General features: G+C 40.2%; 2 protein-coding genes across 6 annotated transcripts in view; both read left to right on the top strand.

Moving 5' to 3' along the window:
* Positions 1-216: 216 nt before the first annotated feature.
* Positions 217-1,920, top strand: nop10 (NOP10 ribonucleoprotein homolog (yeast)). Its single transcript, XM_044183052.1, has 2 exons — positions 217-446; positions 1,468-1,920. Exons 1-2 carry the CDS (start codon positions 393-395, stop codon positions 1,606-1,608), a joined length of 195 nt encoding a protein of 64 aa, XP_044038987.1. The 5' UTR covers positions 217-392; the 3' UTR covers positions 1,609-1,920.
* A 3,041-nt stretch (positions 1,921-4,961) lies between these two features.
* LOC122869758 (solute carrier family 12 member 6-like) overlaps positions 4,962-15,099 on the top strand; it is a 29,594-nt gene continuing 19,456 nt past the window's right edge. For 2 of the 5 annotated variants that reach the window (XM_044183049.1, XM_044183045.1), the window contains exons 1-3: positions 4,963-5,111; positions 8,048-8,908; positions 14,495-14,589. In XM_044183049.1, the coding sequence (XP_044038984.1) occupies positions 8,698-8,908; positions 14,495-14,589 (306 nt within the window). In that variant the 5' untranslated portion in view covers positions 4,963-5,111; positions 8,048-8,697. Of the gene's footprint in view, positions 5,112-5,615; positions 5,847-8,047; positions 8,909-14,494; positions 14,590-15,099 lie in introns of those variants that run through there. The other 3 variants (XM_044183050.1, XM_044183047.1, XM_044183048.1) reach the window with 3 other exon arrangements.

Genomic DNA, 15,099 nt, shown 5'->3' with positions numbered 1-15,099 from the left:
GCAAACTCCATCCTCTGATGAAGGCAACCACAAGTGACTAAAAAGCTCCAGAAGAAAACTACAAAGTGGCCCTTGGGTTAAGAACTACTATTTCCAACCTCAATAACGAAGCTTCGAGCTCAAAAGCATTTTCATTTTTCTTAGATACTACTTGGAAAAATTCCCCTTTGGACTTTGCGCAAAGTGTTATATAAGAAAACCTCATTACCCAGGATGCTGTGCGCCCCGAATTCTAAACCGGATATCCGCTCTGCTCTCTCAGCTCGAGGAGAAACTTCGCCACACGTGGAGTTCAGAAGAGAAAAAGCGCGTTATCTGTGTTTTTTCGATATATAACAACCTCTTCGATATATTTTGCGGTCCTTGAAGCTTTAAAACAAGTTCGCGTCAAGATGTTTCTGCAGTTTTACCTAAACGAGGACGGAGACAGAGTCTACACTCTGAAGGTATCGTTAATGTTGTGTTTACATTCTTCATATCAAACGTTATTCCGTGTAAATATACTTTGCTTCTTCATTAATGCAGTTTCATTTCTGTCTGTCTATGCAATGGCTTATTTGACGAAATAAAACGTACTCTTTATGCTCTAAATCAACGTTGATGCACGTTATTTTGAAATTAGCTCGCAGCTAGGGGCCTGAATCAAAATCATTTAGATCTTGCAATTTTCATATTAGACTTTAGGGGAGACAACGAAGCTCGTTAAAATCAAACACAGAAGTAAATAAAAAGGTTTAAAGCTCATAACCAGAGGACATGCTCCTAACATGTACTCTCTTACAAATGGCACTAATGTTAAGTACTAACATAAATGAAATAACCCCAGACATTCAGATTACTGGGTCTGCAACTGAAAGGTATTTTAATAATGTAATCAATCCAGTTGCAAAGATTGGGTTTGTTTGCATATCCAAAACAATAGAATACATATCTCAAGTTAACAAAATCCAAGTTTGTCTTAACAAAAAAGCAACTCATAGAATCTGTAAAACGTGTTTATTTCCATGTTTATGTCCTGCCAATATATTGATATTTCTAATTGATCTATTTTGTAATCATGTCTTGGGGTCATACACCACGTTTTAGAGCTGAGGCAAAACACTTCCCTTTACAAACAATCACAAAAACTAACTACAATTAAGTTAAGTTAATTAAGAAAATTATTAGTAGATTAAATGCTAAGGAAAATAATTGTTAGTTGCAGCCCTATAATATACATATAGTACATACACTGAAACATTCACTAATTGCTATATTTAAAATTATGAATTGTTATTCACCCTTTTGTTAAAGTAACACCACAAAGCAGTTATCCAGTTAGTTAAATATGCGAATGTTGACATGGGTATGAACCTCAGCAGATGTTGTGATCTATTATCTAAAAATGCCATTTATTTTCTTTCAGTCTCCCAGCACTGAAATCAACTAAGCTGTTTTGCTTTCTCTCTCCTTCTTTGTCACCAACAGAAGGTTCGTCCTGATGGGCAGCCCACCAGCTCGGCCCACCCGGCTCGCTTCTCCCCAGACGACAAGTTCTCCCGACACCGGGTGATGGTGAAGAAACGCTTCGGCCTACTGATCACCCAGCAGCCCAGACCTGTTCTGTGAGAGAGGGGGGGAGAAAGAGGCGAGAGATGGATGGATGGATGGATTTCAGACCAAGAAATGGAGGGATGAAGGCAAAGAGTGGACTGTAAAGCAAAAAACACATTCAGGATTCCAACTTGTGAAAGTGCAGCCAGGACTTGTCCTCAGTTTCACCCAAAGCTCCTGGCCCAATTTTAGGGGACTGTTGTTGCCTTGGATATTAACTGTTGTTGATGTTAAGGATCTTCTTTTTATGTTACCGTAATTTGTTGACCTTTTACTTAAGGTTAATGTTATCATTTTGTTTTTATGCTGAATAAATGGTCGATGGTTTGTAGTTTGTTGAATGGTTTGAGTATGGAAATGGTGTGAATCTCATGTTACGGCCCTCACAGTCACCAGATCTCAGGAGATTTTAGACAGTGCTCTCACCATCATCATCAAAACACCAAATGAGAGAAGCTCTTTTGGTAGAAGGGTGTTATTTGTATGTTTCTGTCTCCTTAAGAAACTTATAAATGACAAGACACCCTCGAAAACTGGAGGAAAAAAGTTATTTATAGACTGCAATATCAGGCCAAGTCCATGGTTTTGTAGGAGGACACACTTGTCTGTGATAATCAAAGTCAAAATCAGACTTTTGAGATAGAAGGGGGGAAACTGCTGTTATTTTTAGAAAGAATTTTTAAAAATATTTTCTGATTAATGTTCACTTCATCAAGAATTTCCCAATCGAATAACATCATGAAATGAGTCACATAAGATTTGAGGAAGTTCTTAAACATACAATTTGCAGATCCTGCAGAAAAAACCCCTAGTTTTCTTCACTTGTTTTACTACAAAACAAATTTATAACCTGAACTGTTTTCCCGTGATTACCTTTTCCATAAAGTAGACTCTCCTTCTTGAGCTAAACAACCAGTACACCTCACATCCATGAACCATTTAGGTGCTTGAATGGAATATTAGCTGCAGCCAACGCTTTCAAACTGAATCTTTTGTTTTTTTCAACAGTGAACAAACTCTTTCGTAATCTTGTAAACTGTTGTTGTTAAAGAGCCTGCATGAGGAAACACTATCTCAAACTGAAAGAAACTGACATACACAATACTGTATACACCCTTTATGTTTACATGGCTAGGTTCTGTGGATGTCAAACTCCGTGGTGGAAGAACTAATACTTTTCGTAAAGTAAAAAGTACCAATACAACAATGTAAAGATACTCCATTACAAGTAAAAGACCTGCATTACTACTTAAGTAAAGCTACATAAGTATTATAACCGAAATATACTTCAAGTATCAAAAGTATCAAAATGCTGAAAAATGGCCACAGTGACTCATATATTAAGATATATCTACATTATTGGCTTGTTCATACTGATGCAACAATGTGTAAGTGACATTTTGGGAAGCAGTGGTTTAATCTTAAACAATGCGTGTATTTTGTAAGGTTATACATGTTCTGTTATGTAATATTGTCTAACAAGTAAGTAATTACTACAGCTGTCAGAGAAATGTATTGGAGTTAAAAAGTACAATACGTCCCTCTGAAATGTAGTGGGGTTGAACTATAACGTAAGCATAAAATGGAAATACTCAAGTAAAATACCTCAAATTTGTATTCAAGTACAGCACCTGAGTAATGGTTTGGTGACACTCCCTGTTTTCTATCATTGATCTGCTTTAACTTCATATTTCTATTCAAATTGGTATTTATGTCACCATTATAACAACAATTTTTTAATGTATTTGAAAATGTAGGCGATACGTTTGAAACAGCATTTAAAACCTGTTGCCAACGGAGCTAATCACTGTCTGATCTTTATAGACTACACTCTGTAAACCTGTTGTGAGGACATCAAAGATGTGGACTAGTGAAGCTATGGAGGACTTTCGGGGCTCTCCACAACTGCCCACCCCAGATGCTCCCCCCTCCCCTACTGCACCAACAGCTCTCTCCATCCTGGAGAATGATGTCAACAAACTGTTTAGGAGGCAAAGCAGCTGGACCAGACTCTGTCTCTCCATCCACCCTGAAGCACTGCGCCGATCAGCATTCTCCAGTGTTCAAGGACATCTTTAACGCCTCACTGGAGACATGCCATGTGCCAGCCTGCTTCAAATCCTCCACCATCATTCCTGTCCCCAAAAAACCAAGGACCACAGGACTTAACGACTACAGACCTGTCGCCCTGACCTCTGTGGTAATGAAGTCTTTTGAGTGCCTTGTGTTGTCCCACCTCAGATCCATCACAGACCCACTCCTGGACCCCCTGCGTAATGGCCCTCCACTTCATCCTCCAGCACCTGGACTCCTCAGGAACCTACGCCAGGATCCTTCATCCCGGCCTTCAACGCCTGCAGGTGGATCACAGACTTCCTGTCCGACAGGAGGCGGCACGCGAGGCTGGGGAAACATGTCTCTGACTCCCGGACCATCAGCACCGGTTCCCCCCCAAGGCTGCGTTCTTTCCCCTCTGCTCTTCTCCCTGTACACCAACAGCTACATCTCCAGTCACGAGTTTGTGGATGACACCACCCTCACTGGGCTCATCTCTGATGGGGATGAACATCAGCTCCCTCACTAAGAAAGCCCAGTACAGGATGTACTTCCTGCGGCAGCTGAAGAAATTCAACCTGCCAAAGACAATGATGGTACACTTCTACACCGCTATCACTGAGTCCATCCTCACCTCCTCCATCACCTTCTGGTACGCTGCTGCCACTGCCAAGGTCAAGGGCAGACTGCAGCGTATCATTCGCTCCGCCGAGAAGGTGACTGGCTGCAATGTACCTTCCCTCCAGGACCTGTACGCCTCCAGGACCCTGAGGCGAGCAGGAAAGATTGTGGCTGACCTCTCCCACCCTGGACACAAACTGTTTCAGGACCCCCCCCCCACTCTGCAGTTTCTTTCCTTCTGCAGCTGGCCTCATCAACAAGGCCCGTGACCCCCCACTGACACTGACTCATTAGTTATAGTACAGTAATACTGTTAACTTTTGCACATTCACAAGTAAATATGTTGCACATTGCACACACTGTAATTTAAATAACATTGTCATATTGTACATATTCTTTATTATCATTTTCTTATAATAGTTTTGTTTTTATTTTCTTTAATATCTTATTGTCAATTTTATAGTTACGATTCTTGACCTGCGGTACTTGCTTTATGTTACTTTATTTTCTTCATACTTCTTTATATTTCTACTATGTTTATTGTCAGGCACCAAAATGCCAAAGCATATTCCTCTTATGTGTAAACCTACTTGGCAATAAAGCTGATATTGATTCTGACTCTTCCCAGTCAGTTGACAGTTGTTCGTCATCACGCATGCGCAAACCGTTGGAACTACGGCAAGGGAAACAGGACCAGCCAGGCGCCCTCGCATATTTTTTGTTGGGTCGGTTGGACAAAAACAAAAAGTGCCGAGAAAACCTGGGAGAGGAGCCAAATCTTCCCAGATGTAACTGAAAACAGCCATATGGTGGAAGCGTTATTTGAAGTAAACTTGAGCCAGGTATGCGCTTTATGTGACTAATACGTAGGGTTTGAGATTTGCACTGGGCATTTGTCGCTATCAGTGAGATAACTGAAGGTACGCGGAGTTAATCAGCGGCATGGCTAGCCTCCGGCTAATGTTAGCTTCGGCTAGCTGAACCGACTGTAGGGAACCGCCAGCGACCGGCTCACCAGATTCATCCCCGCGTACCCAAGTGATGGCTCAGTGCTCGACATGCTGCTGCACATTATATGACGCTTAATATAAACGAAAATCACAACTTTGTCAGTAACAGACTAATTAACTGCTCTACCAGTTTATCCCAAATCAACTGCGCGCCTTTCTGATTTTAGCCGGTTTCAAATGCGTTTAACGTGATTTGAAACCCGAAAACGGAGCTTCGGGCAAATGCCGCAATCCTTTTTGTCATAAAAATGCTGTCTATGGTTAGGTCGAAACAACATCTACTCATATTTTTTATTATAACGCCAGCTCTGTCTGTGTATTAATATCGGGAGGTGTTTACTGACCGGTTCAAGCCAGAATTATTATGGCTAGCTTAATTAATTGGCTTAGAGTGACAAGCGAGCATCACCATCTTCTGGGATTTCCTTAAGTTGCTGGTTGGGACTAATTAGACTAGAGGATGTTTATCCTAATTGATAAAGGCGTGTTTGGCTATACGCGTGTCCCTGGATCATATTGATTACAGCCGCATTAACTTGAGCCCCCGTGACAGAGACTGACAGCTGGGTAAGAGAGCAGGACGACATTATCTCCTTATTTTGACTTAATATTTCGTTATTCATAATAATTGCAACAATATTTGGGGATTTAAGTCATGGTGCTTTGATGCGGTATTTTAAATTAGGGGCCGGTGATTCCCCTCTGATACCTACGCTGAAATATTGTTAACTTAATGTTAAATGACAGCCAAACAGGTAACGTTACAGCCATTTACTGATCATTAAACTCAGATAAAACTTTAGAGAAATCAGAAAATTATACCACCAACATCATTAATACAGCATTTAGGAAATGGAAAAGATAGTGTTTGAACAACATGTACATATTCCCAAAAGTCCCAGGTGACATCAGTTTCATAACATGATATTATATTTGATTTTACATCAAATAGGGCAACTAGGGTAGGTATTTTTTCATGGTATTTGGGGAACTGACCTCTTGACCATTTAGAGTTGAAAATTATGCTGATTCACTGCTCTGCAATATATCAAAAGACAGTTATAAGTGATACAGCGTATTTGTGTAACTGAACAGAAACAGAAATCCTCTAAGATGCAAAAATAAAAGATATATTAAAAAAAAGCAAAAATCAGAGCTCAACTGCCAGAAAGGAGAACAAAATGTTCTTCGCCTTGTAATGCTCTAATATTACTGCTTGGACCGAAAGTGGAAACTTAAGGTTTTATAGTAACCAAATATGCTGTAATAGCACATAAGTAGCAAGAATAACGCAGCAAATGTCTGCAATAAAAAAAAAAGAGGAAACACCTTTGTCCGGTATCACAAGAGAACGTATTGTAACTGTACCAAGATATATTACTACATTTGTGAGAAAATGTAGGTGGAAAATGAGGAACAGTGCAGTGTGTTTACACAGTTGAGATGTTTGGGAGAAGATCCTGGGTTTAAGCGTTTTCTCCTCATTCTTCTAGTTTCCTTGCTCAGTCCAAAGACGTGCCATTGAGTTGTTTCGAAGATTCCTAATTGCTCGTAGGTGTGAATGTGTTTGTCTGGAATAATAACCCCTCCAGGGTCTTTCCCAGCCTTTTTATGCTTTGCATGCTGGGATAGGCCAAATGTAGCTGGACGTTTGTGAGAATCAACCCCCCCCCCAAAAAAATCCCAGGGAGCTGCCTTTCTAGTCGAACATGAAAGATGAGTATCATGGCTCTCTTTATCTTTGCTGTCTCTCCCCTGTTCATCTCTCAATGTGGACAGACAAAGTGTGTGAGGCAGTCAGCATTATAAAACAGGAAAATGTGCCGTGTCTCTGCATGCAGCGTGAGAGAAAACAGCCAGCAGGTACTGGCACAACCAGTTGGAACCGCTCCTTAAATAATTATGAACTGAGCTAAAACAACAATTCAGCTGGATCCACCTGTCATGTTACTAAACTGCATAGTTGACTTTGCACCTGCAAGGCACAGGGGCCAACAGTGTGGTTCATACTGGTTATTGTTTTACACCTCCTTCATTTAGAGAGATGCCATGTTGCTGTGGAAGGATAATACCCTATTATCCCTATAATATACCTTATAATACCTATTTCCTAGAGTTAGTTTAGCTTGGTTAATTCACTATAAAAAGATATATTAACATCCCATCACATTGTACATATAGGAGACAATGAATATTTGGTTAAAAAAATGAATGGAATGAATCTAGGGTGTAATATTCAGAGTAGTCACTTTTTACTGAGGCATGTTGAAGCCTGTTGATTTTAGACCTAGACAGACAAACCTTTTACCTAAAAACTGGACTTACAGTGGTCCTTTTTCAGTTTGTCTACTGTGCATGAATTTATTTTATGGTACCACAGAACAAGCATTGTAAAACTGTGTTAAACTGATTATCTTTACATTACACAAATGCTGCTTGGCAATAACTACGACATGCTACCACACAATCTCATAAGATCTGGTAAAAATCTGAAATGCAGACTACATGTTGTAAATACAATTATATGAAGATTAGTGCCACTTTTCCCTAATTTTAATTCACCATGCATGTAGCCTACTTACATTTTAAGATACTGTGTTCCTTTTCTCAAACATTTAGGCCAGTTTTGGCTGTATAAACTCATTTCTGCTTTATTTTTTTTCTCTCTATCTCAATCATTTCCCTCCCATCCTCTCCCTTAATGCGCTGATGACTTTTCCACCATGGCATCCCCGTCCCTTGCCGCGACCACTGATGGGTGCTATCAGTAGATGGACATTTTTGTCTCCAAAGTGCACGTCAGACAGATTTTAGTTGTGTTTACTTGAGAGACGGCAGAGAGAAAGACAAGTTTGACACGCTGTGTGACTGCTATCCTGAGCCGTAGTCCTCATCCATAGGGATCAAGACATAGTGTAGGTAGAAAAGATACTGTACACTATTTCAGTGCAGTTCGATGGGAAGAAAGGAAAGGATATTTAACTTGAAATTAGAGACATCCTCATCCGTTTGTGCATGTGTACTCATCATCTCTGATGGCTGCTTTAAACTGGCACACTACACATTCACACATTTATAGTAAAGGAACTTGTACTTCTGTGTCGGTATAAATCCACTAGATTTCAACAGAATCAGAAAAACACTCGTAGGCACAGAAAGAGGCCTGTTGTAGATATTCTTTCACATGCCTGGTGGCAGCCAACCAATTCGCTTCAATGGAGAATTGCAGCAGCAAAAGAACTAATTGTAGAGGCCGGCGTTACCTCAGCATCACCTGGGAGATAGCCTAGCCTAGCTCAGCTCAGGTCAGCGCAGCCCCGCTAGCTAGTCCGTGACCCCTCCCCAACCCCTTCCCTCTCCTCCTGCATCCCACACAACACCCCTCCTCTCCCCTTCTAGTTTTTCCAAGTGAGTTGCCATGGCATCAGTGCGCTTCACGGTGACGCCCACCAAGGCGGAGGACCTCCCCGGGCTGTCCGACACGTCGCCTGACATGAGCTCCTGCTCCGGCGCCCGCGTGCGCTTCGGCTCCAGGGAAAGCGTCAATCGAAGTGACCCGCTCAGCGAGGTGTCAGGAGGTGGGACAGGAGGAGGGGCCGACACGTCGGAACAGAGCAGTGTGGAGCAAGGTGAAGAACACATCCACATAGACATAATGTGTTGTTACTGTAGGTTTAAGGTAGACCTGTTTAAAATGTGCCTCATAAAGCACGTTCACATTTTTTATGGAAACAAAAGGACTGACTGAAGTGGAGAAATAAAAAGCAGCTCACACACCTAGTCTGCAAACCAACCTGTCACACTATTGTATCTAATCCCACTACTTACATTGCTACAGACACTGAATCCACAGTTTAATCCATATGTTTGAGAGATGTCAACCAGCCACTCCTCCATCATAACACATTGGCTTAGAGAAAAGCATGTAATGTCAAACCTTCCTGAACAGTTGAATCTGTCTTAACTTTGAAAGTCCTTTTTACAGATTGGCTGCATTTTGAGTGCCATATAGCCATTTGATTTCCATTAAACTCAATGCAGCAATGGCAGCTGGGGGAAAAAGGCCTGAAAACAGCAACAAGAATACATTATTGGTCCTGTTTTTCGATCTTTTGGGTCTCTTGTCAGTCTAGTCAGAGGTTCCTATTGCCATAAAAATTTATATGAACAATTGTTGGTTTTTATTTCAAGATTACTCCCCAAAACAAGATATTATGTAAGTATATACAGAAACTGTATCACAAAAGTAAATACCAGAAAATGAATTTCTAAGGTTAATGAATGTGGGTTATCATATTTATGGTACAGAGGTGGAGATATCAATCCAGAATACATGATGTTTTAGGTTAACCCAAGACTTAAGGATTGGGAGCTTCAAGGTTGGCTTGATACAGTCTATAGCCCGTTTTACACAGCCTGTTGAAGGTGGGATTGTTGCGCCGTTATTCTGCCTCGTCGTTCTGTATAACAGGTATGAACGCAGAATGGGGGGGTGTTGTTGTTCTGCCTTTGAGCCGGCCTCGGGGGTAGTAACAGAGCCGAATCGACATCTGTGTAAATGTGTGAGCCGGCAGGACGGGTGTGTGGTTAAGCAAGAGAGAGCGGCAGAGAGTGATGGTGAATGTGAGTGGTGCAGCAGAAAAGGTGAGTAGTGAAGTTGTCAATCTGGCAGCAGGCCTGTCACGATACCTACTTTTGTTGGACGAGATATTGTCCCAGAAATAATTGCGATAAATGGTATTATTATCATTTTAAGACCATTTTATGCCATTAAGATAATGATAAGCATAATAATGCAAGTACACCCTTTCAATTGACTTATAAGTCTTAAGAATATTCAGACATTGGAATGTGAAAAAAATATTAAAACATCCTAAATAAAAATATAAATAAAATCAAACAACCAAAACAATAAATAAAATGGACTCTCAGAATTGCACTTAAATAAATATTGAACATTTGGCACAGGGGTAGGCTATAGATTCATTCATTCCTTAACAGGCAATTAAAACCCTGCTGTTTATTGTGGCATCATGTTGGCTAAAATGTTGTGACAAAAAAGAAATACACATGTAAATACAATGAGCAATATCGAGGTCAGCAAAAATGATCGAGATCATGTCCATATACGATGAGTCGATATGACAAGCGATAATTACATATTGTTTATATTGTACGATGAGTCGATAACGTGATTATTGTTACAGGCCTATCTAGCTGTAAATGCACAGTGTAGGCTACAGTTGGTCAGTGAATAAAGGCTTCTATCTATATCTTTTGGTTTAAGATATCAGGGGGGCTGCGGTGAACATAAGCATACAGTATGCAAATTCCTGACATTACCTCACATGATTTCAGGGTTTTCCCAAATTTAGGAACATTACCCTCTTGCTTCCAGTTGGAGCTGTCAGTGTGTGAGTTTGTCTCATGGAGCTTTAACTCCCTTACACTCTTAGACACATACACATACTCAGTGCCATTCATTAGTTACAGTTTAAACATCCACTGTAAAATCAGTTAGTTATGCTTTGTTAGTACAGGCAGCACACTGTCACAGTACACTGGCTTTGTGGCTCATGGTTTTCTGATCAGTCAAGAATATTATCGTGTGTTTATGCTTGCCTATTTGTGTTGTTTAAAAGTAGTCTAGGAGCACAAGCCAATTCGCTTCAAACTGATGCTGGATTCCCACACAACAAATTCCCAGGAGTGAGCCAGTCAGAGAGGTTCCCATTGGCAAGGAATATATTCAGACTCATAAGGTTTCAGACAGCTCTATGTACAAAATGGCGTTTTTATGGGAAGTAAAAAGAGAAGTGCTATTTTTAGATGTATCCTCATGCATGTCTAAACTTTAACAATGTGTTTTTATAATGTGTTTTATGGCTCTCTGGGTCGTAGAGCTTTCCATTTGTTTTTTTCAAGTGAGAGCTTGACTCTAGGGTACTCCCTAAGGGGGTGCACAGCAAAAGGAGCAACAGTTCAACTGACAGAACAGTAAGAGGACTGTAATGTAAGCCTATTGTGATCACATTGTAGGTTTCACTTCCCCCCACTGCTGTTATCAGCCCACCTACAGAGTAGATACAGTGATTCAGTTCTTTACTTAATGGTAGATACAGCAGAAACCTTTTCACGTGGACTCGGTTTTAAGATGTACAGCTAGTAAGTCTAGATTAATGTGAAATTGGAAAATGTCTTTGGAAAATGGAATCCAGATGAGTAAATGAAGGAAAATGATAAATAGTTTTCTTCTGACATGTGGAGTGCAGTGATTCACTTTCAAAAGGTGTTTAAGAATAGCTGTGCTAATTCACAGGCTCAACAAGGGGGTTATAACTGTGGAGAGATGTAACTGTATTAGCTACGCTGATCCACTTAAGCAGTTGCATAGTATTAAGGATGCCCCACGTTGTTTAATAAGCTTCCATAAATAGAAATCGAGCCTGTTAATCCGATTGAGTTTCAATCAGGCAGGGTGATGCTGTGGTTGTTTATGCAGAGAAACAAAGAGGGACATTGCTGGAGACACAACTGCACAGCTTTCATCTCAGCTGAAATAGAAAAACCAGCAAGCAGACAAGAAAAATCTTGTTGTTGAAGTTAATGAGTCAAGATCCTGAAAGGCAATGAAGAGGAATGAAGGCAGGCGAGAGTGAAGAGTTATTTTCAGAAAGGTCAAATGCTCTGTGATCCATTATTTGTGACACAAATAAAGTTAGCTTTTGAATTTGATGTGCTCACTTGCAGTCCACACACACACACACCTGGCTCCAGTAGCTTTCTGCTTCACTGGTTGCTCCCACACACACACAAAGGCATCATACTGTGGTAATCTCAGGTGGAGGACTTCTCTTGGGGAACACACACACAAATAGACAGCTGCTTTAAGCTGAGTGTGAATGCTGCAGTTCAACAGTTTAGGTATTTACAGACGACAGGACGGTTATTTCTTTCTGCAGTAATAACTCAAAGGTGACTGGATAGTTTTTAGGGGTGATTCATTGTGTTTTTATCAAATTAGGTCTGCAACAAATTATTATCTTCTAAGAATCAATCTGTGTATTGCTTTCTCAATTAAATGTAAATAGTTTGGTGGAAAGAATGTCAGAAATTGGTGAAACATGTCTATCACAACTTCCCGAAAGCGCAAGGTGACCTCTACAAACGTCTTGTTTTGTCTGACCAAAAGTCCAAAACCCAAAGATAAAAATAAAATAAAATACTGTTAGGATTGTGTTGTGTGGGGAGGAAGTCAGTGTTATCAGGCAGCAGTCCAGTCAGAAAGGCTGAGCAGTTACGAAGTGTTGACGGCCATTAAATGCTGTCGTCGTCTTTCAGATTCCTGACTGTGCTGATCAACAGGTTGAACATACCAGAGGGGATCCCATGCCTGAGTGTGTGTGTGTAGTGTATGTGCTTGTTGACATGCACTGAAATGTGTGTGCATTTACATGTAATGTAATTATCATAATTATAAATAAGCATTAATAGAACATGTTTTGACAAAGGTATGCAATAAATGTAAATGATCAGCCAATCAAAATGGAAAAAAAGAACAAATAAGCAAAAGGCCTGATTAGCTTGTTAGCTAATCTTTCCCTACCACGGCAGCATGCTTCAGCCACTGAATATTAACAGGCAAGTTGTGTTCGCTGGTGTGGAGTCAGTTTCACACTCGCTATCTTTGGTCAAATGAAGGACTGCGAACAGGATGGGAAGTTGCCACCCACCAGCCAAATGCTGTTTTTTTTTTGTTTGTTTTTTTCCTTTACATAGCTATTGACTTTTTCTCAGTTTGTAACTAGCTGATGTTCTGATCTAAAAATGCAGTTTGCTGGAGAGATAGCGAAAGTTGGAGATGTATTTTGGGATTTGGGATGTCATGCAGTTTTCTGTCTCGACTAATACAGTATTCATTCATTGCTATAGTGTAAAGCAGAGTTTCCCAACCTTTTGGGCTTGTGACCTCTTAAAATGTATAAGAAAAAGTATACAGTACTTTTAGCCCCTCATCACAGGCTACGGAGCAGTTTCGCCATTTTGAAGGATTTTTACAGGCCTAAAGAGGTGTTCACAAGAAAAAAAGCAAAAAATTAGAAGAAATATACGAATTTAGCGTAACAGAATTTTTTTTCTTTCTGTTTTCTCCTCCCTTTAATCATCTGATGACCCCACATATTTATCATGGTACCCCCACCTTGGGAACCACTGGTGCAGTAACAACTAGCCTCTCACTATGTGAAATCCAGACAGGAAAGAAATCAACTTGCATTATGTCTTCTGCAACACATAATTGTAGGATATTAATCTTTGCTTTTAATAGGCAGATCAAACTATAGAGAGATAGGAAATACTTCGGAAAGGAAGGATAGCAATGCAATAAAGGGCCCAGTGTAGATTTTTTATTATTTATTCACAATTTTATTTTTTTACAAAATGACCCATGCTTGACATAGGCCTCAAGTCATGTCACGTATAAGTGTCCTTCTGTTAAATATGACACTGCATATGGCCGTTAGCGTGACTGTGGCGGAGCAAGGAGGGAAGTGATGTTGCTGACTCAGGTGCTGCTGATGCAGTGGTCTGCGCTGACTGAGGTGGAACTGAACTGGCGACATGGTGGCCATTGCATCAAACTGTGTGTGTCTGTGGGGGAGAAAGTGGGAAGTAATCTGAGTGCAACTTGACCCCACAAAGCTATAGTGACGGTGGTGAAAACTGTGTTAAAGGATAGGTTCACAATTTTTTAGGTCTGTCTTAAAACAGTCAGGTGCCCATATGAACTTTGAAACAGGTTTTGCTTTAAGACCGCAACTAACGATTATTTTAATGATCCATTAATCAGATTAAGCAGATCAATTAATCACTAACAGCAACAGATGTGTGTTTACTGTACAGAATTTTCCAGCAATGTTTTAGTTCTTTCAGTTGTTCACTGAGCCAGGTCGAAGTCTGTAGCATGTAAGATATACTAGGACTTGGTGATATTAATAACTCTAGCTATCTAGCTAGCTATCTAGTTCATACTGGACTGGATTAAGAAATCCCTTTAATTTACATTGAAATGTGCTTTCATTTCATTTCCTCCACTGCAACTCAACAAGGAAACACTGTCCAGGGAAACACAAAAAGGGAATTTTATATAATTTACATTGGAAGTGCATTGAGTGTCCTGCTTTCCTTTAATTCATAATCTCTTTCTTTGTGTCTAGGTGATGGAAATTCCAAAATTTCCAGTGTGTACATCAACAACACTCATGGGATGGATGACGATGACTTCTACGACAGAAACTTGGCCTTATTTGAGGTTCGAAACACAAAACTGATAGATCTGTATGAAACTTTGAAGTATCAATGGTACAAATCACTTGTTCTTGTGGCCATATTTGCCGCTTCTCTTAAAATGTTCACTTTTCTTGTTTTATTATAAAGTACGTGGATAAAAACAGAACCTCCAAATGGTGGCTGTTTATCTGCCAAAGTGTCTGCTAAACTAGAGCCAAAAATAAACCAGCGTTTGGCTGGTGGGTGCAGATAATTTCAGTTTGTAAAGATTTTTAAGTTTCCTTGAAACAGCTATGTCTTCTGTCTCCCACTTCTTTAACAAGTCATTCAATACACCTTTCTCTCCTCAATTTCCTGTTCTTTTCCATCTAATCTGTTGCCTTCCTATGTGCTTTTCATCCCTTCTTTCCTCCATCTTTCTTCCTCTTCACTCCACTTATTCTCCCTTCTTTATTCCCTCTGTGCTTCCTTGTTATTTCCTTTATTTCTATACCCTGTCCTTGCTCTTTCTCTTCTTTCTTCCCTTCCTTCC

Source organism: Siniperca chuatsi, linkage group LG22, assembly GCF_020085105.1.
Source record: "Siniperca chuatsi isolate FFG_IHB_CAS linkage group LG22, ASM2008510v1, whole genome shotgun sequence".
NCBI lineage: Eukaryota > Metazoa > Chordata > Actinopteri > Centrarchiformes > Sinipercidae > Siniperca > Siniperca chuatsi.
The sequence above is the reverse complement of the archived record's forward strand: the minus strand, read 5'-3'. Positions and strand labels throughout refer to the sequence as shown.